General features: G+C 39.6%; 1 protein-coding gene across 3 annotated transcripts in view; it reads right to left on the bottom strand.

The window, feature by feature from the left end:
• The window catches only part of TMEM87B (transmembrane protein 87B), a 1,440,625-nt gene that overhangs the window by 170,570 nt on the left and 1,242,977 nt on the right, over positions 1-27,078 (bottom strand). For all 3 annotated transcript variants that reach the window (XM_044078977.1, XM_044078974.1, XM_044078964.1), the window contains one exon: positions 23,168-23,220. In XM_044078977.1, coding sequence (XP_043934912.1) covers positions 23,168-23,220 — 53 coding nt within the window. The remainder of the gene's footprint in view (positions 1-23,167; positions 23,221-27,078) is intronic.

Raw genomic sequence — 27,078 nt, forward strand, 5'->3', positions numbered from 1 at the left:
AGATTTGTAACACAGCCCTGAATTCAGCACTAACCTGAAAACTGGACTATACTAGCAAGCTACTAATATTTATTCTGATAGATGTTTAGTGGTAGATCTTTTTGTTAATTAGTCATTTTGTTAGTGAGTAGGTTTCTTAAATTAAAGTTTGGATTAGTAGGTTAGCCTTAATAAGCTGTTCTTATATATTTTAATTTGTCTCTAGCAGTTCTAAGGTAGCACAGTCTCAGTTTACACTATAGTGTTAATGGGAAAGGGGGACTTTAAAGGAATGAGTTTAATGGTTTTATTGCTTGTTACAGAACCACTCAATGTAATTACTCTCTTGCTCCAAATAACCTGATTATATATAAATCAATGAATGTTTAATGCTTTTCATTACACTCAACTAGGATCGCTTGTGTGTGTGGTTCAATAAAGGATATCCCATTTTTAACTCTTGAAAGACCAACCCAAAGGAAGCACGGACTCCCAGGACTCAGGCTCCCATTCTCAGCTATGTGGTATACCAAAACCCACCTATTCTTCTGAGATCGACAAGAGTGATTCTCTCTTGTGCATGGACAGTAACCTTCAACTACAGAAGACATGTCTATCCCCGGTCCTTAGCGGCTGTAGATGCTACACCACAGGAACCACAGAAAATTATGACTGGTCCAAGGAACCAGGTCTGGCCACAGTAAAGTCACCCATCACTGGCTGAGGCAAAGGAGAAACTCGTCAGATAACCAAAGACTTCCTGATAACTTTCTTCTTGCAGATGAGGGAAGAACCAAGGAGACCAGTAATTGCTTCATAGGTCCCAGCCACAAAGAAAGCCTTAAAGATGGGTAAAGGAACCTGAAGGAGTAAGCAGATCTCATAGCAGCCAAGAATGGTTTTGAGGTTAAAACAATATCACTGAAAGTCCTCAAAGTACATAATTAACTAAAAATATGTACTCAAACTCAACCCAAGGCAAACGACACACTGATAAACACAAAAAAGGAACTGTAGCAAGCAAACGGCACACAAATAAAAATGCCAAATCCTTTAATACAATGAAGCGCTTTTCGTTTGACACAATGTACAAACTTCATCAGATGAATAAACTACCTTACACAAAGGCTTTAAATGCTAAAACAATTAATCACTCAATTAAACAATAAAACAACAAAAACAGCAATAATGCACTTTTAAAGAGAAACAAATGCTTTTAACCACCTGTCATACAACATATATCCACACTCTACAATTGGTCATTGTAACAATACATTAAATCGATAAATTACATAACATTACACATCTCATGTCACAATACCTACTAAATGTAGATTAAAAAGTGAATAAATACTTATTAGACTAAAAATTAAAATGATATTATATAAAAAAGAATATCATCTTATTAAACTCTTAAGCTTCAAAATGCTGCCAATAGAGCAGCCTTCATTCAAACCAGGTACAGTGTACGCATTTAACCTGATCTGCCAGCCTAATTCCAGCTCTTCCAAATTTAAGGCTGCAGGACCACCTTGAGAATCCTGACAAACCTGGTCAATCACCAAGAATTTAAAACTATGGTCAGGATAAGATGAAATATGCTTAGCCAAAGCATTTCCAGATTTATTTTTTCTTATAGCATAAATATGTTCATAGAGGCGGTCTCGAAGTCTCCTCTCTGTTTTTCCAATATAAAAGGCCAAACAGGCTTGGAACTGAGCTAGGTAAACTATCATTTTAGAATTACAATTCACTCTGTACTTTAAAGTGTACACATGATCATGTACCTTGAATCTATTAGATTCAATAATATATTGACAGTAACTACAAGACTGACATTTGTACATGCCAGCAGTTCTACTGTGCCGTAATTGACATTGTTCAAAGAAAGCCTTGAGATTTTTAGCTTTCTTATACACAACTATGGGTTGATCTCCAACTCTATAAAGAACACTTGGGTCACTCCTAAAAAGTGCCAAGTTCTTACATAGAATACGGAAACAATCCTTACTGTTGATACTAAAAGTTGTGATAAACATAGGCCCTTGTGTCTTAGACTCAAGAAGAGTATTAGAATCATTTGCTGACAAGGGGACAATATTCTCATCATGTTGATGTTGTGTGTGGACACTGTCTAGGATCGGATTGTAAAAACATCTCACATGTTTACTTGAAACCTCCTCAATGTCATCAACCATATGGTCTGGGTACCCACGATGTAGGAACATACTCCTTAAAAGGAAGCATTCAGCTTTAAAGTCATCGTCAAGAGTAATAATGCGGGCTGCCCTAACCAACTGGCCCTTTACAACAGCCCGCTTCTGATGGTAGGGGTGGCAACTAGAGTAGTGTAGAAATGAGTTTGAATATGTACTCTTCTTATGAATATTGGCCGTAAATTTTTGGATGGAATAGTCCTTGGTTAACAAATCATCAAGATATGCTATAACCTCAGTGTTAAATGTAGAGGTAAACTTCAAAAACTGCGTAGACTTATTGAAATGATTAACCACCATATCACTGGTCGTACTGTCACCATCCAACAATATAAAAATAATGTCAAGGTAACGGGTGTAAAAAATCATTCTGTCCTTAAAATCGCAGTTATTGAAAACAAAAAGGTGCTCCCAATAGGCCATAACAGAGTTAGCAACACTGGCCCCACACGGGGAGCCCATCGCTACCCCTATTTTCTGTAAATAAAACCTGTCATCAAAGATAAAGTAATTATTATCAAGTATCAGGTCTAATAATTCATTAACAAGTTCCAACTCATTTCTCGTGCCACCATATAACTTTAAAAGTTGGCCAACCCATTCCAAAGCTATATCGTATGGAATACACGTATACAAAGCTTTGACATCTATGGTGAGGAAATTAAAGCTGACATCAAAATCTAAGCTACTGATTTTATTCAGGAATGTCCAAGAGTCTTTACAGATTTGGTTAACTTTAACCAAATACTTCTGTAAGACAGCATCAACAACCTTAGCACATGGATATGTAGGGGAACCCCTACCATCAACAAGGGGACGCATAGGGGGGTTGGTCACATCTTTGTGTATCTTAGGTATGCTGAACAAACAGGGAAATCTGGGGTACACTATGGACATGTAATTAAAAATATTCTGATGAATCCTTCCCTCTATATACATTTCATCAATGGTGTTTTTAATGATGTTATAAGCAAGTAAGAAGGACTGTCCAATAAGTGCAACATCCGTTCTCTGTAGTCAGCACCATCAAACACAACCAGTCCCCCTCCCTTGTCCAGTTTACAGATGCGTATGTCATGCAATTTGAGAAAATCAGTACATTCCTTCTCAGCTTTAGTATTCGTATCAAAAGTAGAAAAAGTGATGTCCAACCTGAAATTTCTGACAGATATCTAACTCACACATAAGTTCAAAAACCTGCAGTAATGGATGTAAAGGAGGATTATAAACACTAGAAATTCTAAATTGGTTGCTATTGACAATACTGTTGCCACCCATCATTAGATTAAAGTTCAGTTTTCTAGTGAATAATTTAATATCTATAATGGTCCTAACCAAATCCAACCTTTGGGCTGGAACATAAGTGTAACCCTTGGAAAATAACTCAACCTGTTCTGGTGTAATAACAACTGAAGAGAAATTATAAACATTAAAATCCCCAGCAGCATTAGTTAATATAACATGTGGATTAACAACCTGAAGGTTAGAATCGTCATATAAGGTCTCATAAGTAGAAACATCCAAGAAATCGTTCACACATAAAGACAGATCAAATTCAGGGTGAGACAAATCAGAATCAGCAACAGGAAAAGAAAGTTCATTATTAACTTGAAACGATGCACAGCAAATATTAGATATATTTAAGTCCTGAATTGTTTCAAATTCTGTTTGGACTTCTGATTGAATTTTCCTGTCATCTGTTTCGGTCTCGCTCCTAAAAAATTGTTGGTGTCATTAGGCCTCAAATTATAGTGCCCCAACCTATTGTTGTTCTGCAATCTTTCACTCCTTCTAAGATCTGCTTGTATCCCATCTTCAATAATAACAATATTGGCATCAGAAGAAGTGTTTTGTAACAGCTGATTGTTATCAAAGTTAGAACTAGTGTTGGGAAAATTAACTCTATTGTCACTGGAAAGTTGATTCAATCTGGATGAACCTTGCCATACCTGAGCTGGAGATGGGGTGGGGTAAGCAACCCCACCATTATACGCCTTGACATCCCTGTCGAGTTTCTTGATTTTATTATTCTTAAGTTTGTCAAGGTATTGAGAAAATTCTACTATACTCGTATTTATAACAAAGAAACTCTTTGTCAAGTCTAATCAGCTCATCCAACTCTGATACTTGTTTACTTAAAGACTCGACCGACAGGGAATAGTGCTTGATCATTAAGTCTAATAATTCAAAACCCTGTCGGTCGAACAAGGCAAGTAAATCCTTATGAAAAATTGAATTAGCGACCAAGCCTGTAGGATATTGGTAGTGCCTTAGACCCTTTGGAACAATTTTACGTCTGAGGCACTCCTGAAAGTAAGAAATTTCAAGCTTGGTCTTTTTTAGTTTAACCAATAAATTATCCAATGTTTTAAGGTTGTAAGTAATGTCAACATACTCACTTTCACTGTCAAGGTTCTGTTGAACTGGACCATTAGAAACTGTTGAAAATGAAAAATTGTTGGCCATCCAGTTGTTAATGTCAGGAAACAAACAAGAAACTAAAAATATGTAAAAAAAAATAGATTTAAAAGTAAAAAAAGTTCACATAAGCATTTACCAAGGATAAATTTACTCTATAAATCTGAACTACAGGTGTCCTCTATTGACTCCCTACCTCCCTCCCCTGCCAATGCTGAAATACTCTGCAGCAAATTCCAAGTAAATAAAAGAAAAGCCATATATATAATATCTTCCTATATCCCTCCTGGCAACAACTTGGATACACTTGAAAAATTCTCAGCTGGCTCTCCTTTAGCTTTCCTCAGGAAACCATACTCTTAGGAGACTTCAATATTGATTGGAACTCCTGCATATCACCCAAACTCACCTATCACCTCAACCTCTTTAATTTTCAACAAACAATAAACTCCCCAACTAGGATTCATAAATCTACCAATAAACAAGCCATCTTAGACTGGATATTGGTCAACAATAATCCCCTCTCATATAAAACTGGTATACTCCCTGACAGTATCAGCGACCACCTTCTCACCTATATATCACTAAACAAAAAAATAACAATCTCAATCAGGCCAGCTATAGTACTATACGTAAGAAAAAAACTTTAACCTTCCTATTTTCCTCAATGAACTCAAACAATGTAACTGGTCAGCTCTAAAACACCTTCCACTGGAGGAAGCAGTTGCCCATTTCAACAACACATTCCTCCATATTCTTGAGCATCACGCCCCCTCACGCTTAATTAGAACAGGATCCAAAGCTGCCCCTTGGCTTTCTAAAGACACCAAGCAAACAATGCTATTAAGGAATAAACTATGGACAAAATGGAGAACTACTAAAAACACAACTGACCATCAAAACTTCAAATACCTTAGAAATACCACAAAAAAACTTACCCATCTTGACAAAAAGAATTATTACCTTCAATATCAAGAAAATCAAAATCACAACCCCAAAAAATTTTGGTCAGGAATCAATAAACGGCTCCATCCAGGAAATACCAAAACACCTACTCCAGCTAACTTTGCACAGACCCCACCCAACTTAATAGCCAATACATTCAACAACTTATTCACTGAAACAGTCACCTCTCTTGCAAAGAACATGACTCTCCACACTTCCCTTAAAAACACCTCCCCTCAAAATAACACCCCCACTCTAACATTCAGTACAGTCTCCACAACCTATATACAAAAGTTACTCTCAAAACTTAAACCATGCACTCCTTCAGCTGACCAACTACCAGCTGAATATCTGCAGCTAGCAGCAGCAGAACTAGCATACCCAGTCTCCATTTTAATTAACAGAACAATAACCGAATCTACTATCCCTTCCCTTTGGAAAGTCTCCCATATCATTCCTCTGCATAAAGGAGGAAACTCTAATGAACTTTCCAATTTCCGTCCTATAGCCTTATTATCACCACTATCTAAAATCATGGAGCGTTGTATACACCAACAACTTTTACATCATCTTTTACATAATAGCCTACTTTCAGACTCCCAACATGGCTTTAGACCTTTCCATAGCACTTCCACTGCTCTTCTCTCCTTCACAGACACTATCAGCAAAAATTGCAATAACAACCTATACTCTTCTGCTTTATTTCTTGACCTCTCTAAAGCTTTTGATATGGTCAACCATCAACTTTTGCTAGACACTTTGAAATCTCTCTCACTTGAACCTTCGGCATTGCACTGGTTTGATTCTTATCTGAAAGATAGACAACAAGCAGTCCTTTGGGACAGCCATCTCTCCTCTCAGCTCCCAGTCACTATTGGTGTCCCACAAGGATCCATCTTAGGACCCCTTCTCTTCTCCATATTTATAAACAACCTGTCTATTTCACTCACAACACCCTCATGTATTCAATATGCAGACGATTCAACTCTCATCTGTTCTGCTGTATCTCCAGCTGAACTTCATTCTTCCACCCAAAAAGTCTTTACAGCAGCAAAAAAATGGTTCCAAGATATCTGTCTCCTCCTTAATCCCAAAAAAACTAAATTATTACTTTTCTCTCCAACCCTTAAATCTGCCCCTCTCCCCTTTTCTATTGCGTCTGACAATGGCACTATCATTACACCTGATAGTTCCACTAAACTACTAGGTGTTACAATAGATAATCAACTAAACTTTGATTACCACATTGACCTAACTATCAAAACTGTTAATAAAAAGATAGGTGCCCTCTATAGACTTAAGCCCTTTCTAACAGCAACTACCAGGGTGTCTTTAGCCCAAACTCATCTTATCTCCACATTATTATATGCCTCCCCATCTTTTATAAACCTTTCAAAATCTAACCTTCAGAAACTTGCCACAGCCTACCACAGCATTGCCAGGTTTGCCAGAGGTTCCCCATTTCTCACCCATCATTGTGTTAATCTCAAAAAGCTTGACTGGCTTGAACTTCAAAATCTCATTCTCCTACATCAATTAGTTATTACCTATAAAATTCTCCGTTACCCTTCTAATACACCCATACTAAATAACTTTGTTATCCCTTACAGGAATCTTACTTCCCTTCGCTCAGCTAACAAATTACTAGTGGTCACCCTCAAAACACACAATAAAGCTGGGGTCTCCTTGTTTACAAATACCATTGGCTCATACTGGAATAAACTTCCCATAGAACTGACCACTCTAGGCTCATCACAACTTTTCAAAAAACAACTAAGAAACTATTTTAAAACTCACTGGCTATGCCCTTGCTCGAATCCTGACTGACCTCAGCTTCCATCTCTCTTTTCAGCTCTTTCCATTGCTCTTCCACATGTCCCTATCTCTACTATTACCCCATCTCTGTAGTTCACATAACATCCACTTGGATATTACTTTTCCTATAAATTCTACTTCTCTTTATATTACTGCAACCAATCATCTCACCTTGTATCTAAATCACCCAGCTGATGAAATCTGTTTCTTAAAACTAGTGCCCTGACACAAAATGTTTATCAAAATTGTCAATACTGTAAATAGTTGAATAGAGTCTTGTGTGAGTTACTGCTTTATTTCTTCTTTAATTGTACTATTCCTACTCTTGCAAAGATTTTGAAATAGAAATCCTCACTTTATGTTATAGTTTTGCTAAATTACTTTTGCACTGTTACTATGCTATTTGGGAATAGTTCTCTACATGCTTATAATTTCTATCTTATTGTGCTATTTTTAGTTTATTTGTATTATTATTATTTACTAGTATATAGTGGAGCTTTTCTCCTCGGGCCTCTGCTGAAAATGGACCATGTATCCAGCCAGACTAGCCCGATCAACAAATGTAAAATAAAAATAAATAAAATAAAATAAATCCCCTTTGAAAGTATTAAATTCCAAAGAAAGTACATTTCTCATCAAAAAAATACAAAGTTCATAGGGGAAAAAAAAAACACTGGCTTACTTCAGAAAAAAATAATTAGTGGAATGCTTTCCCCAGAAGGGACTTATCTGCCCAGCCTTGAAGGATTGCTAGCTGACCGTCAGTACCATGAAACCGTAAGAATGAACACACTTTGGCAGCAAGAAAGCTACAAAGTTTTTTGCTGCTCTGTCTCTTGCATTGAGCTCTTGCAGTTATTTTGGCAGGATATACCCTTTATAGTTTAGGATACTGCAAAAGTGATCTAATGTTGAATAGTTTACAATATCTACAAGTAAAACTACAGCTTAAACTAATTCCAGTCTTTCACTTATGACAAATCTATCACTCCAAGTATAAGCAAAAGCAAACAACTTAGAAGCACACTTCGAACTTAGAAGCACACTTCGAACTTAGAAGCACACTTCGAACTTAGAAGCACACTTCGAACTTAGAAGCACACTTCGAACTTAGAAGCACACTTCGAACTTAGAAGCACACTTCGCCATCGTTGCAAGTGAAACGCAAGCATCTTGGTTCCATAAAATTACACCTTTCTTCTACCAAGTAATTATGATAACACACTAGTTTCCCTTCTGCCATTCTACCATCCCAAAATAGAAAAAAACACCATACACACTGGGTTCAGAGGGACTGTACCCTAAGTTTTTGCAGGCTTTCAAAACCTTCATTTCCTTATCTATTTAGCATATTTACACTACTCTGACTTGTAAACCTTGGTTCAAGATGACTGTCACTGTTGAAGTGACACCCACACCTCATGTGCAAAATGGGAAAAAGAGGTTGTGGATAAGGCAGATTAACATTACTCTGTCTGAAGACTCATTCTTAGACATAAAAAAAAAAGGGCGGAGGATTTCCTTACCAAAAATTACAAAACCCATTTTACAGACCATTGCAATGTTATATCCATACTGATCACTGCCTTAAAACTAGCAGAAAGTACAGTTTTGTACCTACTATAAATGTAGATGTTCGAGGATCCCATTGCTGCAGTCCTTACTATTGGGGTAGTCCGCTATCCAGTCGGCCCGAATACCAGAGTATATGGCTGACGTCGGTCAGGGCGCATTAGACTGACGTCAGTACGTCAGGGTACTAATGCGCATGACCGACGTCATATCCTCAGTCTTTTCTTGCCCCAGATGTCAGAAGACCCTAAAAAGACAAGGCCCAAAATACCTGCACCAAAAATATGTACAATATATACAAGAATATATACAAAAATATCAGCATGTAACCTCACCTACACAACCACCCCTAAACACAGAGGGGAAGGAGGGAGGGTAAATTGGACTGCAGCAATGGGATCCTCGAACATCTACATTTATGGTAGGTACAAAACTGTACTATGTTCTTCGTTCCCCATTGCTGCAGTCCTTACTATTGGGTAGAATCCCAAAGCAGAGGTAAGGGAGGCTGGCAAATCATAAAGAAGCAGGAGCTGACAACATGCCTTGCAAAACAGCTGTGGCAAAACCAGCCCTAGACTTAGAGTAGATAGGAAGGTGATAATGCTTAGAGAAAGTATGCACTGAACTCCAAGTAGCTGCTTCCAAAATATCCTTAGTTGCCACCCCTTAGAAATGCTGTTGAAGTGGCAGTAGCCCTAGTGGAATGAGGCCTAATCCCAGCTGGAATCTCCTTGCCATGATGGGAATAACAAAATGCAATGCAAAAGCCAATCCACCTAGAAATAGTTTGTTTTGACACAGGCTTGCCCTCGAACTCAAAGCAAAAGAAACAAACAACTGCTGAGACTGCCTAAAATCCTTAGTCCTGCTTAAATAATAACGCAATTGCCTGTGTACATCTAAAGTGTGCAAAATCTTTTCCCCTTTATTTTGGGGGTCTGCATAAAAGTAGGCAAATGAATAGTTTGGTTTAAAGCCACACTAGAAACCACCTTAGGCATAAAGGAAGGATTAGTACGTAATGATACCCTATCCTTATGGAAAATCAAAAGGGCTCTACTGCCATAAGGGCCTGCAACTCAGACACCCTTCTTGCAGAAGTAATAGCCAACAGAAAAGCAGTCTTCCATGACAAGTATTTCAATTCAGCAGTAGCCGCAGGCTCAAAAGGTTGTAGAGTAAGTTTTTCCAACACAAAATTGAGATCCCAAGCAGGAGTAGGAGCTCTACGTGGGGGTCTTATATTCTTTGCCCTCTAAGAAACTGCTTGAACAAAGGATGCGAAAACAATGGTGGGTCACAATCATAGTGAGCTGAAATTGCTGCAGCATGAATCTTAATGGAAGAGAAGGACAAACCCTTGTCCAATAACTCAGTAAGATATTGAAGAGCCACACTCAAATTAGGCTCAGAAATCTCCAAATTCTTTGCTGTACTCCAAAATAAAAATCTCTTCCATTTTTCTGCGTACACTTTCCTTGTACTAGGTCTTCTAGCTTCCATAATCACATTTAAAACTTGTTGAGGAAGTTGAGACCTGCTGTGTTTCAACACAGAATATGCCAGGCTGCTAGATGAAGAGAGTGAAGCTTGACATTGAGCAGATGACCGTCCTTCTGAGATAACAGATGAGGAATCAGAGGTAAAGGCCATGGAGGCTTCTTTACCAGACTCCGTAGTAGTGGGTACCAGTGTTGCCGAGGCCAATCTGGAGCTATCAAAATCATCCTTGGCCTGTCTTGTCTGACCTTTAATAGTACCTTTGGAAGAAGAGGCAGAGGTGGAAAGGCATACACATGAAGGTTTTTCCAACTGAAAGACAGAGCATCCACTTTCCAAGCTGTGTGATGAAACCCCTTTGTGCAAAACTTTGGCAGCTGGTGGTTTAGTGGAGAAGCGAACAGATCTATGTCTGGAGTTCCCCATGACACTGTCAATTTCTGAAATACATGAAGATCCAGTTTCCACTCGTGGGGATCCATGATTTGTCTGCTCAACACATCTGCTAAGGAGTTCTGTGCTCCGGCAGAAACCTTGCCTGAAGAGTTAGTTGCAAGCTTAGCAGTCTCCCATAAAATCATTGCTTGCCTGCATAGAGGATAAGAATGTGTTCCCCCTTGCTTGTTGATGTACCACATGACAGTTGTGTTGTCTGTTAGAATCAACACCTGCCCTGGAAGAAGTAACTCCTTGAAAGCCATTAATGCAAACTGGACTGCTAACATCTCCTTCATGTTGATATGTAGATGCTGTAGTCTGGCAGGCCACTTGTCTTGTATCCACTTTCCAGTTAGATGAGCTCCCCAAGCAATGTCCGAGGCATCTGTCGTTAAAATCTGACTCGCCTCTGGCCGGGTCACAGAGAGTCCCTTGTTTAGGTGACATTCCTGAGCCCACCACAAAAATTCTGTTTGAAGGCAAGGTATTATTTGAATGACAGTGTCCAAATCCTGGCAGTGCTGTGTCCATACATTTTGAGATACCATTGTAGCTTCCTCATATGCAGTTTGGCATTGGGAAGCACCAGAATACAAGATGCCATGAACCCTAATGCTTGAAGGACTGTCCTTGCAGTCAGCACGGACTGATGAGATAGTTGATGGAAGTAAAGTGATAGACTCTTTTGTTTGTCCGGGGTTAAAAAGGCCATCTGGGCTGCTGTATTCAGTCTCACACCCAGAAAGCACATGTCTTGAGAGGGTACTAGACTGGACTTTATTTCGTTCACAGAATACCCTAGGCATCTTAGCACTGCTATAACATATTCCAGATGCTGTAGAAGGTCTTCCTTTTCTTGAGCCAGAATCAGGCAGTCGTCCAAGTAAGGATAGATTTGAATTCCTTGCAGCCTGAAGTAAGCTATCACTGGAGCCAGAACCTTTGTGAATACTCTGGGCAGTAGATAAGCCAAAGGGCAATGCAGAGAACTGATAATGAGAATTTCCAGCTCGAAACCGCAGATACTTCCTGCAACTTAGCCTTATAGGCACATGAAGGTAAGCTTCCTTGAGATCTAAAGTTACCATCCAGTGATCTTTGCCCAGCAGAGGTAAAAGCTGTTGTAACATCAACATCTTGAACTTGGGAATGTCCAGATAAGTGTTGAGGAGAGATAAATCCAAAATTGGTCTCCACGTGTTCCCCTTCTTTGGTACTAGGAACAGGCGAGAATAAAATCCTAGGCCCCTTTCTGATACAGGAACTGGCTGAATGGCCCCCATCTGGAGTAACTGAGAAATTTGCTTGTGAGCCTCTTTTCTTTGTGGAGGAGGAACGTCTGGCATGCCTTTGAAAGGAGGCATTGTATGGAAATAAAACCTGTAACCGTGGTGAATGATATCCAACACCCATCTGTCTTGAGTAATTAAATCCCAATTTTCTTTGAAAAGACACAGTCTTCCTCCCAAAGGAGCTACCAGACGAGAATCTACTGGCAGCTGAAAAGGCAGGTCATTGGGTCTGTTTACGAAAGGACTGACCCCTGCCCTCACCAGAAGTCTGAGCAGGTGAACTCCCTGTTCTAGGCCTAAAAGAACCTTGAGCTCTGCCCCTACCACGTCTAGACCTCCTAGACTGGGAATCATAAGCAGGATATGTCCACCCCTTAGCAGGCCAATTTCTACTAAACTTCGGTGGCTGAACCTGCAAAAAATCTTTAACAGTTTGCATAGACTTAGCTTTGTCTTCCATTTTCTTTAAAACTGCTTCCACAGGCGAACCAAACAACACATCAGACTGTAAAGGAGCATCCAAAATCCTTGTTTTAACATGCTCAGCTAAATTCTGATCCCTCAACCAGGCATGCCTGCGAAGAACAGAACTAGTGGCAGCCACCCTCGAGGAGGCCTGTACAGCATCAAAACCACATTGCAAAGAATGCTTACCTACTTGTTCAGACACATGAACTAAATCTAGCAACTCTTTACACTTAATACCTTCCGCTAAAGCATCTACCTTAGATTTCAATTGTGAAAGGAGATAATTTTGATATTTTAGCATGTGAAACTGACAATTCAACGCTCTCATGGCTAGAGTGGAAGAAGTATACACTTTCTTTCCCCACCTATCCAAAGCCCTTGCCTCTTTATCAGTGGGAACAGGATTTTTAACCACAGAGGCCTTAACACCTTTAGGCCCCTGAGAAACAGTTTCTGGGTCCGCCCTAGGACTCTTAAACAAATACTTATGAGCTTCGGGCACCCTATAGTACCTATCAGGTTTAACAGGAGCAGGAGGCAAAGAGTCAGGGTTCAGGCAAGCCTCTGCAAAACATCTTCCACCACATTCAACACAGGAGGTATAGCTAAGGGCCTATGCTGGGGTAAAATAAGAATTCCCTAAGCCTTTTCCTGGAATCAGAGTAATCTTGGCCTTCCCATTTAAAGTGTTCTCTCATGGAATGCAGAGTCTCTGAAAATGAGAAATCCTCAGGAGGAGAAGCTGTAGGAGTGGAATCATCCACATCAGAATCAGAATAAGGAGGAAACTCCTGCAAATCTTCCGCAGAAGACTCTGAAGCCTCTGAATACTGTTCCAAACACTCAAACTCAGGTTCCACCCTAGGCCTCTTATCAGGAGGGGGCATAGAACCTCTAATCATAGTAATCAAATCTTCTGCCATTTTAAGCATATGTTTCTTAGGCACAGAACCTGAAGTGGTAGGAGAAGCCCCCACTGAAGCTAAACTTGGCCTACCTCTCAAAGAAGTTTTGGCAACAGAAGGAGAGGCTCTAACTACCTTGGGAAGAGAGGGAAGAACAGTTACCTGAGAAGCCCCTCAGCCTGGCCTACCTCCTGAGAAGGCACATCCTGTAACAGTAAAGTCTCTGCCTGAGACTCCAAAGAAACTCCTGGCAAAACCTCAGGCTCCACTGAGCCTTCTAAAGAACCGACGTCCGGGACTGCCGGTTCATCAACCCTAGGCTTCGCTGTTTTGTCCTTGCGCTTCTTGACGAAGCGGCGCGGAGCATCCGACGGCATTTTATAATTGCAACGCTTCCCAAACACTAACCTAGCACAGTCTAACCGTCTCTTAATAGTGCGTTTGTTAAACCTAGCACAAGAGCGGCATCCAACAACGCCGTGCTCAGGCCCTAAACAAGGTATACACAAGGTATGGTAATCCCTATGAGGTATCTGTTTCCCACAAGAAATACAGTTATTCACTTTTTCTGACATCCGGTTAAATACTGAGGCAAGAAAAAACCAAAATGTTCCCCAACGGGGTACTTAGCCAACTCTGATTCGGTCTGAAACTCCGACTTCGGAAATATTTCAGAACGCCAACCTGCACTCGCAAAACTGCTTCTGCATCGGACCATGCGGCAAAAAAGACTGAGGATATGACGTTGGTCATGCGCATTAGTACCCTGACGTACTGACGTCAGTCTAATGCGCCCTGACCGACGTCAGCCATATACTCTGGTATTCGGGCCGACTGGATAGCGGACTACCCCAATAGTAAGGACTGCAGCAATGGGGAACGAAGAACATCACACATCCACTCAATCGATAAATTGCCTAGACCAAAATAAACTACTAGGTCCAAATCAACAGTTTCCTTATTGGCTAAAGCACTACTCTGGCTTCGCATCCTTTATCAATATAGAAACCATTTAAAATATAAGGCTGTTTGACCAGAGAAAACGAGTGCCTTGCCAACAACCTCCCTAAGCTCCACCGCCCTTTTCAAGTAGGGCAAGGCATGTAAGTCCTGTCTAAGTGATGTGTGAAGGTCAACAGGGAATCAATACTGACATGCAAGGGAAGCCAATTTCAAAGTGGGGGTGCACTAAAATGATGAACCTATCCTTTCATTTAGTTTTATTTATTACCTGATATAGAATAAGAGTTCTTTTTTTAGTACTGGCTGATATTTGACATACTGAGAAAAACAGTATTCCTGAAGGTACTTCCCTAATAGGATAGGATTACTGAGGCCAGAGATCCTTTTTGTTAAGAACCTCCAAAGTTTTTCAATTTTTGTCTAGTGACATCAAAGGTCTGTTAACATTACATAATGGGTCTAACCATTTCAAAGCATGGGGGGGGGGTCAATAACTTACCTGGGTTTAGAAACAATACCTTTGTAAATTAGTTATGAGACATAGAAGAATTTTCTAACTATAGCTGCTACATGATGTTCAAAGAAGAAGGCGCTACTGACTCCCAAGCCCCTGATCACTGTCTTAGTAGATAATGGAGTGTTACTAATTCAACAGGTTGCATGTCATCTTTAACAACATGGCATTAGCTACTCTAGTGGGCTCAGTATTCAGTGATCTAGCTAAAAGATTCAGCTCTGTACCTCACTTTCATCTACTTCAAAGTTGGCTATTTATAGACTCAGTAACAATATGTTTCAGTGGTTCCAGCAGTATCTCAGTGGTCAAAATATAAATATTCTTTTTTACTAATCCATCTCCTCCCCACACAACACAACTCTACCTGATGGATATTTCTCATGATTTTGTACCTGCCGTTCTACTTTTCTCAGAAGTCTTTTTTTAATAGCTTATGTAACAACTAGGAATTATATTCCTCATGCTGGTGACAAGTCTTCTAGCCTTCTAAGCAAACATCATTCTCTCTCTCTCAATCTAATCCTCATGCATGGCTAACTCTCTAGGATTAAAAAAGTACTCTAAAACCAAGTTTATGCTACTGAGCATTTACAAAATACTCTAAGGCAAACCACTACTGCTTGTATCTCATCCCCTGTGGGAAATCTTTTTAAAAAACACCAATTTCAAATGCCTGGGATTCTACACAGATATGCCCATGTCACTCATCATCTTCAACTCCCCTTTTCCCATTTTATATGGTGCTGGAGTATTGTACAAACTATCACCACCTCCAGTTCTCCTACCTTCTTTGACAGCCATGCTAAACTGTCATAGGTTCATACTAGGCTATCTGCCCTAGGGCATTTATAAGCCTAGCCAGAGTGTGTTTGGCTTTCGCCACCCATTTTAAATTAATTTTGCTATGCCCTTTTTCGAGGTTAGTATACTGTGCCTCTAACAGTGACACAGGAGTGATACCCAGGGTAAACCTACTATCTCCCATCCACTCATCAAGATTCCTCTTGAAGAGAGTCAATGAGGGACTCTGCCTAACCTGGACTGGGATTTTATTCCAGAGTGAAGGGAGCCTCTGGGTTATGAATCTGTCCCTCCAGCATGTCCTATTTATTTCAGTGCTGAGGTTCAAGTCTCTCGAGCACGTAGCTCGATGGGATTTGGATTTTCTGAGGTGCAGCATGTCCATTAATTCCGGGTTGGACATGGCTTTATACGTCAGGCACAGATCGCCTCTGAGCAGGCGGTATTGCCACTGAGTAGAGCTGGAGTTTCTTTAACCGGGCAGCATATGGCATCTGTTTGAGCCCTTTGATCCTCTTGGTGAGGTACTTTTGGAGTCTTTCCAGTTGCTGCAGGTGTCTGGTACGGTACAAGCCTTCTTTCAACCTATCCATCTTGGCTGGCCATAGTCTCCTCTTAGCTTCTTCCAGTCTCTCCCATATTTGATTTACCAAATCACGTTCTATTTTCCGACCCATGTGACTGAAACACCATTATCTGTTCTCCTTGACCTTCTCTACAAGTGGAGCTACTTTGGCTTCTGCTCTGTTGTTCTCAATTCTTTATATATCCCAGAAGAAGATCCTAAGTAAACATTTCAAACACCAACTCCATAATGTCAAGACTCCTTAGCTATTCAGTCTTCACCACCCAGGTTTCTATGCCTTACAGCAGCACTGGTCATACTACTGTTTGTATCATTTATATTTACGCTTCTTTGGCATTCTTTTGTCATGTAATACCTCTGAATGCATCATTTGGCTGCAAGATGCATGATTCTAGTTTTTATCGCCTCTTTCACATTTCCTGTCTCCTTAACCAAGCCTCCTTGACAGCTGAAGCTTTTACCCTTTTCCACTACTTCCCATTCTATTTCAGTTTTCACTTTCTTCTAATTTATCATTTGCTTCTACGCCCACTATCTTGTCTGTTCTCAGTTTCATCCCACGTGCCTTAAGTTGTGCATTTCAGATCCTTTTATTTTCTAAAATTCCTGTTCAGTCTGGTTGTAGTGCCTAACAATCTGCGTACAGCAGCCTTTTGCTGATGTAGTCCATTAGCAGTACAAATAGGAGTAGGCACGGAGATGATCCCTGACACTGACACACACACACACATACACACACACAAATTCCCTCTGGAAACTTCTGTCCAAGTTCAAGCAACTTGCGTCTCTGGGGTCTTGTACATAGCTTGAACTTTGAACCATCGCAGGACTATCCAAATCACTGTTTTGGGGACAGCTTGTCATTTTTCTTTTGGACTCTTTCCTCATTTTAAGCTTCACCTCCACTATCTGTCTCACTGCAAACATTGTGTCAGTTGTAGTGCTTCCTGATTCTGAATCCGAGCTGTTCATTTCCCATCTTATTTTCCAATATTTGTGGATCAATCAGCCTCTCTAATACTTTCATGCAGTGTGACAGGAGTTTGGCATTTTTACCTTTAATCTTGTACAATGACACTTTCTCATTTAACATTGTCATTAATAAAATAATTTGCAAATTTCAAGGGCAAATGGAAATGCTGCATCAGTTATCAAAATAAACAAAACTGCCCACCTTGCATCCAGATCAAATATTACTAGTAATCAGCAGCTTGGTTGCAACTATCACTAAACTTCAACGATGTCTACACAAAGCTTCTCATAATCTGTAGCACCAGCAAAGATGAACACACTTCTATCTCCTCTCTAAAGTCAGCTTTCTAACTATTAACCATCAAAGCCTAGTGTTCATTAGTAGCCTTACACAGAGACTGCTATATCTCAACCATTGCCTACCACTCAGTGATAACAGTAAAAAAAAATCACAAGCACTAATATACCTATAGAATTTAAAAATCAGTATCAAATTCCCTACAATGTTTAGCCATCATGTCCAAAACCTTTTTGTAATGGGTCTCAAACTGCAGAATTCACTAACCACTTTATCATATTTCAAAATAAGCCTCAGATATCACCTATACAGACTTTCAGCTTGCACTTGCTTGACTACACATTAACCATACAAGAAATATGTATTACTGTGACAGACAAGGGTTAGAGATTCTGGATCTCACACCTCTGTCATCAATACTTAAATGTGCAATGGATTTTCAGCAGTGCCTTTTAAAACACAAACAGCAACTGGTCTTAAGGGTAAATGCTAAATGTGCCATACTACTTTGGGCAATAGCAAAGTCCTGCAACATCCACAAGTTCCTTTTTTGTCCAGAAATGAGTACACATTGATTTATCAAAATGTGCAAGCAATGAAACACAGCTGAAATTTCAGCACAATGCACCAGCTTATTAATATCTGATGCAACTAACCATGCCCCTTGTCCCTAATCTCAACCCTAAATCTTAAGAAAAAACATTTCCTTAAAACTACCACAAAGTAAGACACTCAGACATACACACAGCAGTACACGCATGCACACAAAACAACCTATCCTCCTTCCCAGCTTCTCGTCTAATCCTAATCTGCAAATACTTGCACAAAAGGTTCTACTTCCTAATACCACAACCTGTGGTGTATCTGAATGTTTCAGCATTAAAATCCCAAACTGACACCCACCTTACCTACATGCAACTGATCTCTGTTATGATATCTGTAACACTCAATAATGTAAATACTTGAGAAATTTCCCCAACTGTTCACTCTGTCAAGGAATTGCAGGTTTGACAGAATGAATGACATCCTCAGCTATAGATAAATATTTTAATCACTGGCTTCCCAGGATTTCTCTCACCTCAAATATTACCCAGTGCCTTTCAGTACAACCTTACCAACAATAATGAAGGCTTGACCAGAATTATTTTGTAGGCTAATACACACACACACACACACACACACACACACACACACACACACACACACACACACACACAATTTTAAAATGGGGATGCAAATGGCGACTCCCACCTTTCCATCATTTAAGGTACACTGCCACCATTTAGTCAATACCATCAGAACAAGGACACGTCTTACTGCTTACAGCACTTAAAATAAAACAAATAAAAGGTAGCAATCAGTTCAAAGCAGACTGCATACACTCATTCACTTACTAATAAAATATTATCTACAAGCACTGAAAGTTAACTAATGATGTTATTTTCGTAAAATTAACAAGTTAAAGCATTTTTAAAGTAAACATGTAAAAAGTGAGAGTTGTGCATCAGAAATAGAAATAGCACATTCACAAGGATAGGTAAATCAGAAAAAGCTATCTAATGTTTAAATTAAAATCTGTCTGCTTCTGTCTAAATATACACTATGCCCTCTCTATCTCTGGCTTTTAAGTCCAAAATAGAAATATTCAGAGTCCTTGCAGGCAGTAGCTATGTCTCAAGGTTCTCTCTCTCTCTCTCTCTTTTTTGGTTACAAGGTTGAACACTTGCTATTTTTGCTTGGCACATATTTGCCCTAACAGAGAACCTTGTACTTTTGACTGCTTGTTGGGTCCCTGTGTTTTATGTCTTGCTCTGTCTGCTAGATATACTCTGGCTTTATTCTCCGTCAAATTTTTGACACTGCTCACAAGCACTGGAGTACCATTTTACACCTTCAGAAATATCAGGCCAATAAAAATGATTTCATATGGCTAGAAACAGAAATATCATGGGTTATGGCTAGAAATACTTTATAAGCAGCTCCTGGAACTACCAACTACTGCGTCACTTCTCATGTTAGCCCCCCCATTAGCAGTTCACTTTCTGCAAAACAAACCCTTTTTAGTATACAGTCTACCTTGGCAGAGTCCCCCCTTTGCCTCCTTTTAACTCTTTCTGTGATGCTCTAAAATCCTTTTAACAAAAGTCCAATACTGCTACAAACAAGTTCCTCCCCTAAAATAACTCCTTTCACATTAAGTCCAGTACCCTTCAGCAGCTATTGTCCTGGCTTACTGCAACCACTTCACTCTCTTCCTGACAAAGCCACATTACCATCCTCTGCTGCAGGGGTAAACACTTACTGGGTCTTACCCCTGTTGCCTTTCCCATATGAATGCCAACAAGACTGGTTGTTTAACTACAAGTACACAGGGTACTATGTTATCAAAGTCAATACCTATTAGAACATCTGCTGGGATATCATCAAATATTGCCAGCTGCTTGCCTCTGTCAAAATAAATCACGGCATCTATCACCTGAAAAGGTGATCCTCCTGTGGCTCTAACTGAAAATGACTGCTTGGGCACACACTGTTTCTCTACAACCAAAATCTTAAGAATAGTTATATTTGATACAGCATCTCTCTTAGGAATAGTTTCTATACCCGTTATCAGGATTAGGGTACAAGCCCTTATGATGACCTAATGCATTTGCAGTTTGAAGACAAACTATCACTACTATATTGCTAGTTTCACTAGTTCCCTTATGTGACTGTTTTCCCCAACCTGTTACTGTGGACATTTGGGCCTTACATTCCCAGTCTAGCTACATTAAACACATCATGCCCTATGAATTTCTGGTGCACTTCACAATGTTTTCCCATTTACCCATGCAACCTAATGTGAAGTTTTAGAGTGCTCCATGTGGGTTCCCTTATACCCACATTTGGTGGTGGTTACTCCTTTCTTAAACAATTGTGTCCTGCTGGCTAAATGGGTCTATATTATATGTTCGAAGTCAGAAAACTTCGAATCTCATATGGTCGACTCCATATGAGCGAAGTTTTCAAACTTCGAACGTGCAATATAAACAAAACAAAAATAAAAAAAAACCTACCTGAACGCTCTATGCAGGGGGGCAAGCCCACCACACCCCCCGTTCCTTAAATATACCAACTCCGAAATTTCACTACATTGAAGTGAAGGGAAATATTCCCTATGGCGATCTCCGTTGTAACGTTCAATGTTTGAAAACTTCGCTCATATGATGTTGATCATATGAGATTCGAAGTTTCTAAACTTTGAACTTACGATATAAACACGGCTAAACAGATGGCATCCTTTTTCTTCTATTTCCTAAACAGTGTTACACTCTTGATATGTTATCCAAATCATGTCCACCGGCAGACTAGTGTGCTTGTATTCCTATGAAGAATTATGCTAAGATTTTAAATGCAGGAATCTGACACTCACTCACCTGCCTATGAAAGTGCTTATTTTGCCAATATAATCACTTATGGTGTAATGTGCCTTTTTTCTATGCTCTTTGAATTTCATTCTATAAACTTCAGGAGTTATTTGAAAACACTGAAATAAATACTGTAACCTTATCATAATTCTAACAATCTACATCATTCAAATTGAATACAGCATGTGTTGCTTCATAAGAGGAGGATTTAAAATCCTCCACAATACCCCCATGTCAGTCTAGTGAGGATTCTAGTACTTATCAAATGTCCAATAAAACTATCAGTGTCATCTTATTCTGCATATTGGGGAAAACTTGGTACTGACCTTGTCATCCAAAGTATGGCTTTCCTCACCAGTTCTCATGTTACTTTTAATTAAAAGTAATTATCATCACACTTTCACATATGTGCTACTTCTCGCTTTCCTCAGTTTCTTGCTCCTTTTCTCTTTCGGTGGTTTTAGACACTCTTGCTTTCTTTGCATCTTAAACTGCTTCATTCCCTCAGATGCTTCAGGCTCCAGGTTATTTTTATTCTAACAGGGTTCTGAGAACATCTGGGGAAGGAATGAGTTACCTTATTGAATGCTCTGTATCTGTAGCCACTACCTGTCTGCCTCCAGTTTCAATGAACCGAGTTTCTGCTGAGCCCAGTGATGATATCATGCTTTTCTTAGACATACTAGCATAAGAAATTCCCTTGGTTTTGCACTCCTTAGTCAGTTGTGACATTTTGTACTCCACAGAGGTAATTTTGCCAGATTCCTAGCGATGGTGACTATAAAATAAAATAACTGCAGTGCACTGTTGTACATTTCCTTGTGGCTGCAGGGATATACTTGCTTTTCAGTAAGGAAAACTGCTTCACAAGCTGTACAACTCCCATTTACAAGACCCAACCACTACTTACCAAATATTATGTGAAGATCAATAGCAGAATCTCAACCACTGCCTCCAATTTATATGTGATGGGCAGGAGCTATTGGCACTAACTCACTCACCACTGCTGTCAATATCTTTATGTGCAACAGAACCAGGAGTAGGGAATTCTATTCCCATCACCAGTATCCACTGATTACATTCCACTTTACACATTACATTATGAATTTCCTCCAAAAGGCAAGCACAGTGAAACTTTTTTTATGTTTAGTTTTAAACAAGTATTTACACACACTTTTGATAGACCTCAAATACTAATAGTCTACTTTGTATGCACATTCCTTTTGAAAAACAGTTATCTTTCATTTGGGGTATTACAGTCTCTCACAATTAATACACTTAAGTTACTTTATCTGTGCCAAGGCCACTGCTGAGAATGGATTCTTGTTCACCTACGTGATTGAATAACTGAATAAAACAGTCGATAAAATAAGTCAGATCAGAACAAAGGAGCAAGTAAGTGTTATTTAGTGGGTAAAACAGAGTTAAAAAGCCACAGCAGAGAAGGATAGAATAAAGGGACTGATACTACATATAAACACACACAGTTATTAAATGCAAGATAACGTCACACATTGGTGTCAGCAAGTCAAACCATATGTCAACAGTAGAAAGTTAAGAGACAAAAGAGAGTTCCAGAAGTCAAAGTAGCAGAAACTAGGGTAGCTTTTTTACAGTGACATCCCTTTAGTTGACAGTTTGGCAGGCCATGAAATGTTGCAGATTACAGCTTGAGACCAAACAGAACAAATAAGTGATGGCCTAAGCCTACTACTCATAGTAAAGAGAGGAAGGCCTATGCATTCTTGACAGTCGAGGGGTGGGAGATCCAGACAATCAGAAGACTAATCAATGCATTAAAACAAGAACAAACTCATTGTACCAAATGAGGGACAAGGGTATGTCACACTTCAATGCAAATGTTTACAGAGCTGTAAAAATATATCGATAACATTGCCACCTAATGGTAAGATTATGAAATGGCCACAATCTGAATTTGAGATAAAAAAAAATCAGCAATTTTTCTCCTTTCTGCTTTACAGTTGACATTATCTGTAAAGTATAAACTGGTTCAAATCGAAAAACAGCTAGCAGTAAAATATACAAATCATCATTTCATATTTGGTACTTACATATCACTGATTGTAGTAGGAATATTTTCTTCCACCCACTTCAAGTCACTATCCTAAAGAGGAAGACAAAAATATTAGTTAAACGCAAGCATGGTTCTTCAGAACTTGTTTTCTTATTTATGATATATTGATTGACAAAATTCTAAGTCATCAATTACTGTGTCTTAACTGCATATTTGAAAACAGAATTTAACAGATAAAAACAATAATATGAGATGAGTTTATCAGCCCCTTTCCAGTTATGACTCAGGCTTTAAGGGTCAAGGAGAATTTAATTCATATTTGTGGGTATATTCTCCTTGTCAATCTTAGACCTTTGTAATTAAAATTATGTGCTTGCCATCACTTTGAACTTCAAGGAACAGTTTTATCAGTTTAAATAAACAAAATCTGAATTATGGAAAAAGTCAGAAATTTTCAAGACAGCTACCCCACTGATGCAGAGTGTGCATAAACTGTTTCCAAGGAGGAGAAATCTGTAAAGCACAATTAACTTGACACTGACCTTCAACCACTTTAAAACAATTTTAACAAAAAAATGGTACCACCACTTAACTTTCTGCATTAAAGACCCAAGAAACTTTTCATTTAAAATCCAGAAACATGCTTCAAAGTTCAAATCAGAAACAAGTACGACAATCAAAAAGACCACTATACAGTATGGAGTAGAACAGTTAACATAAAAAGAGAGCATTTACTAAAGATGTGATAAATAAACTAGACTGCAGTATTACAGACCTTCTCTCAAAAACCTTCTGACTATATACAGCTGCTAGAATGAGATGTAACAAAACCAGACCAAATGATGTCTCCCTTAGGATAACAAAAACACACAGGGGCAGGCTGATATGTATTATACAACATTTTCCTTCACAATCAGTAGCAAAAAAATGTTTAGTAGTACGAAAGACGGGAGATTCTAATGAAACAAAGTCAAAAAGAGTTTAACATTGTTTTATGCAAAATAATTTTACCAGATTAGATTATTCCTTAAAATTAACAAGCAGGTGGACAGAAAATGACGCAAATGGAAGAAGTGGAATGCAATTTTTGTGACAGATCAGATAAAGTTCATTGTACCTGGGACGCCTGCGCACTGGCCCAGTAATCAAGGAACCTCAATCCTCACCACTAACACCAGTGAGGGGTGTGCACATTGGGAAGGATAAGTACACACACAGGAAAGTACAACTTCCCTTAAGAGCACACAAAGATCACAGTCAGTCTGGGGTTAGTTTCTCCCCTTCTCTCCAGATCCCCAATAAGACTCCCCACTGGCACAGCTATAGGGTTCAGATCTCAGCCAAGAAGTCAAGCCAAAACCTGCAGTACCCTCTCTGTCCAACCAGTGCTTCATGTCCCTGCCCAAGTAGCTGACAAACACACACACACACACACACACACACACACACACACACACACACACATTTGAGATTTGGTCTACATACAAACACACAGACACTCCTGGGGAAGGCTGGCACAGGTACTCCAGCTATGTCCCTCCTGCCAGGCCATAAGGTAGTAATCACTGCCACCAACTATTCTTATCAGCTACTAACAAGGCCCTTCCTAAAGGGTGACCAATTTCACTGTGTAATATTACTGTTATCCAAATAGTGTGACCCAGGGCTAAGGCTATTCTTGAGTGGTTTAGTACAGTATCACCAAATACATGTAAGTACAATTATCTCTACACAAAACAGCCACAGTTGAAAGGTTTAAAAATATTTAATAATAAATGATAACACAAGACACATTTCATCAATTAAACACAGTGCTACTCAAGAGTTCAGAAATCACAGGAAACTTTAAAATAATATTGTAGGATAGCCTGTTATAAATATAGAAAAACAGCTAGACTAATCTGGCTAAATTCTTATCTAACTCTAAGACAAATCACTGTTCTCAATTCTACTTACATACACAGCAAGCAAAGTGCTGGTGAGTTGTTAACAGGTTCAGATAAAATCCAAAATGCTCAATTCTCTCTCCCTGAGAAACTCTTAAATTGATAACACAGTACTGCTGAGTCACATTACATCATTCTTGACACTTATCTGGTTCCCAGTCTAACAGAAACTCAAAATTTACATTTCTTTTTGTAGTCTTGCACCTGGCCAGGAAGCCAAAGCAATGAAAGACCTTTTACATGTAAAATCTAGTAATTAATTCATGTCCTAAAACAACAGTAAGAATTCCTTAGTCCAGACATCCTGTCTCCGAGCTTTGAGATCAGTCATAAAATGCTTTATTTTATCAGCTTTCTTCCAACAGGGTGCACTGTGGTTACATTTTTAAAGCTCAGAATAGGTCTATATCAGATAATCGAACTTTTAATCATTTGAACACCATATGGTCAATACCATATGTTTGAACTCTTAAAAGTTCGAAAATCAAAACAGAAAAAACCTACCTGAAAGCTTAAGCAGGGGGGAAGTCCCCTGCACCCATCACCCCCCCCCCAATCTTTAAATATACCAATGCCGAGATCACACTACAGTGCAGACAATGGAAAACTTCCACTGCCACACTGTACAGGGGTTGAAACGTTCTACCTTTTAAAAGTTCGATCATATGGTGTCGACCATATGACGTTTGAACTTTTAAAAGTTTGACAACGTGATAGTAACTCGCTCAGAACATACAGTTTAATCCTAACATATAGTTCTCTCTACATTTGTAGAACAAGCCTATGGATTACATTAATATTTACAATGACAGAGAACTATTTACAAAATTCTCTCTAGCTAGGCTGGCAGCCTTCACATATCTTCCACTCGGAGAACTCAAGCTAGTTTTTCAAGTGACCCTTGAGAAACGTTGCTTGAGAGGGTTAGGTCTGAGTATACCTTACCCCATTCCCTGTCTTGAGAGTCCATCTGTGTTGGCATTGCTAACTCGACTGCAGTGCTGCACTGACATATCATATGCTTGCAACCCAAGGCTCCATCTTAGCAATCTGGCATTTTGCTGGCTGGCTCAGTGTAACCATGTTAGGGGATTGTGATCTGTAACTACAGTGAATTTTCTTCCATACAGATAAGGCTGAAGTTTATGCAGTGCCCACACTATAGCTAGACATTCCTTTTCTACAGCTGCATTGCATTCCTCTCTGGGTTAAAGCCTACGAGTGAGATAAACCACTGGGTGCTCTTCTCCCTCTGAAGAAATCTGGCTAAGTACAGCCCCCACCCCATGGTTCGAAGCATCCACCTGCACAACAAATTATTGGCTGTAATCTGGACTGGCTAACACAGAGGATCCTCCCAAAGCTTCTTTAAGCTTCTGGAATGCCTTCTCAACATGCTGTGGTCCACAGTACCTTATCTGGCCTGTTTTTCCTTGTCAGGACTGTGAGGGGAGCAGCTATGGTACTATAACTGGGGACGAACTTTCTGTATTACCCTGCTGTCCCTAAGAATGTCCTCAACTGCTTTTTGGTAACAGGTGCAGGCCATGCCTGAATGGCTTCCACTTTGGCAGGTTCTGGCCTGATCTTACCACTCCCCACTCTATGTCCCACGTAGGAGACCTCTGCCATACCCACCTGACATTTGCTCGGCTTAATGGTCAACCCTGCCCTCTGTAGTCTGCCCAGCAGCTCTATGACATGTCGAAAGTGCTCTTGCCAGGAACGGCTGTAGATGGCATCATCATCTAGGTAAGCAAGGGCAAACCCTCCTGCTCCTGCTAGGATATGATCTACCAGCCTCTGGAAAGTTGCTGGGGCATTTTCCATCACAAAGGGCATCTTTGTGAACTCATACAAACCAAAAGGAGTCACAAAGGCAGACCACTCTCTAGCATTGGGAGTCAAGGACACCCTGCCACTAACCCTTGGTAAGATTTATGGTTGTAAGATACTTAACCCCAACCAGCTGCCCTAGGGCTTCATCTGTCCTAGGCATAGG

This window comes from Protopterus annectens, chromosome 1.part1 (genome assembly GCF_019279795.1).
Source record: "Protopterus annectens isolate FY-2018-M chromosome 1.part1, PAN1.0, whole genome shotgun sequence".
NCBI classification, from domain to species: Eukaryota; Metazoa; Chordata; order Ceratodontiformes; family Protopteridae; genus Protopterus; species Protopterus annectens.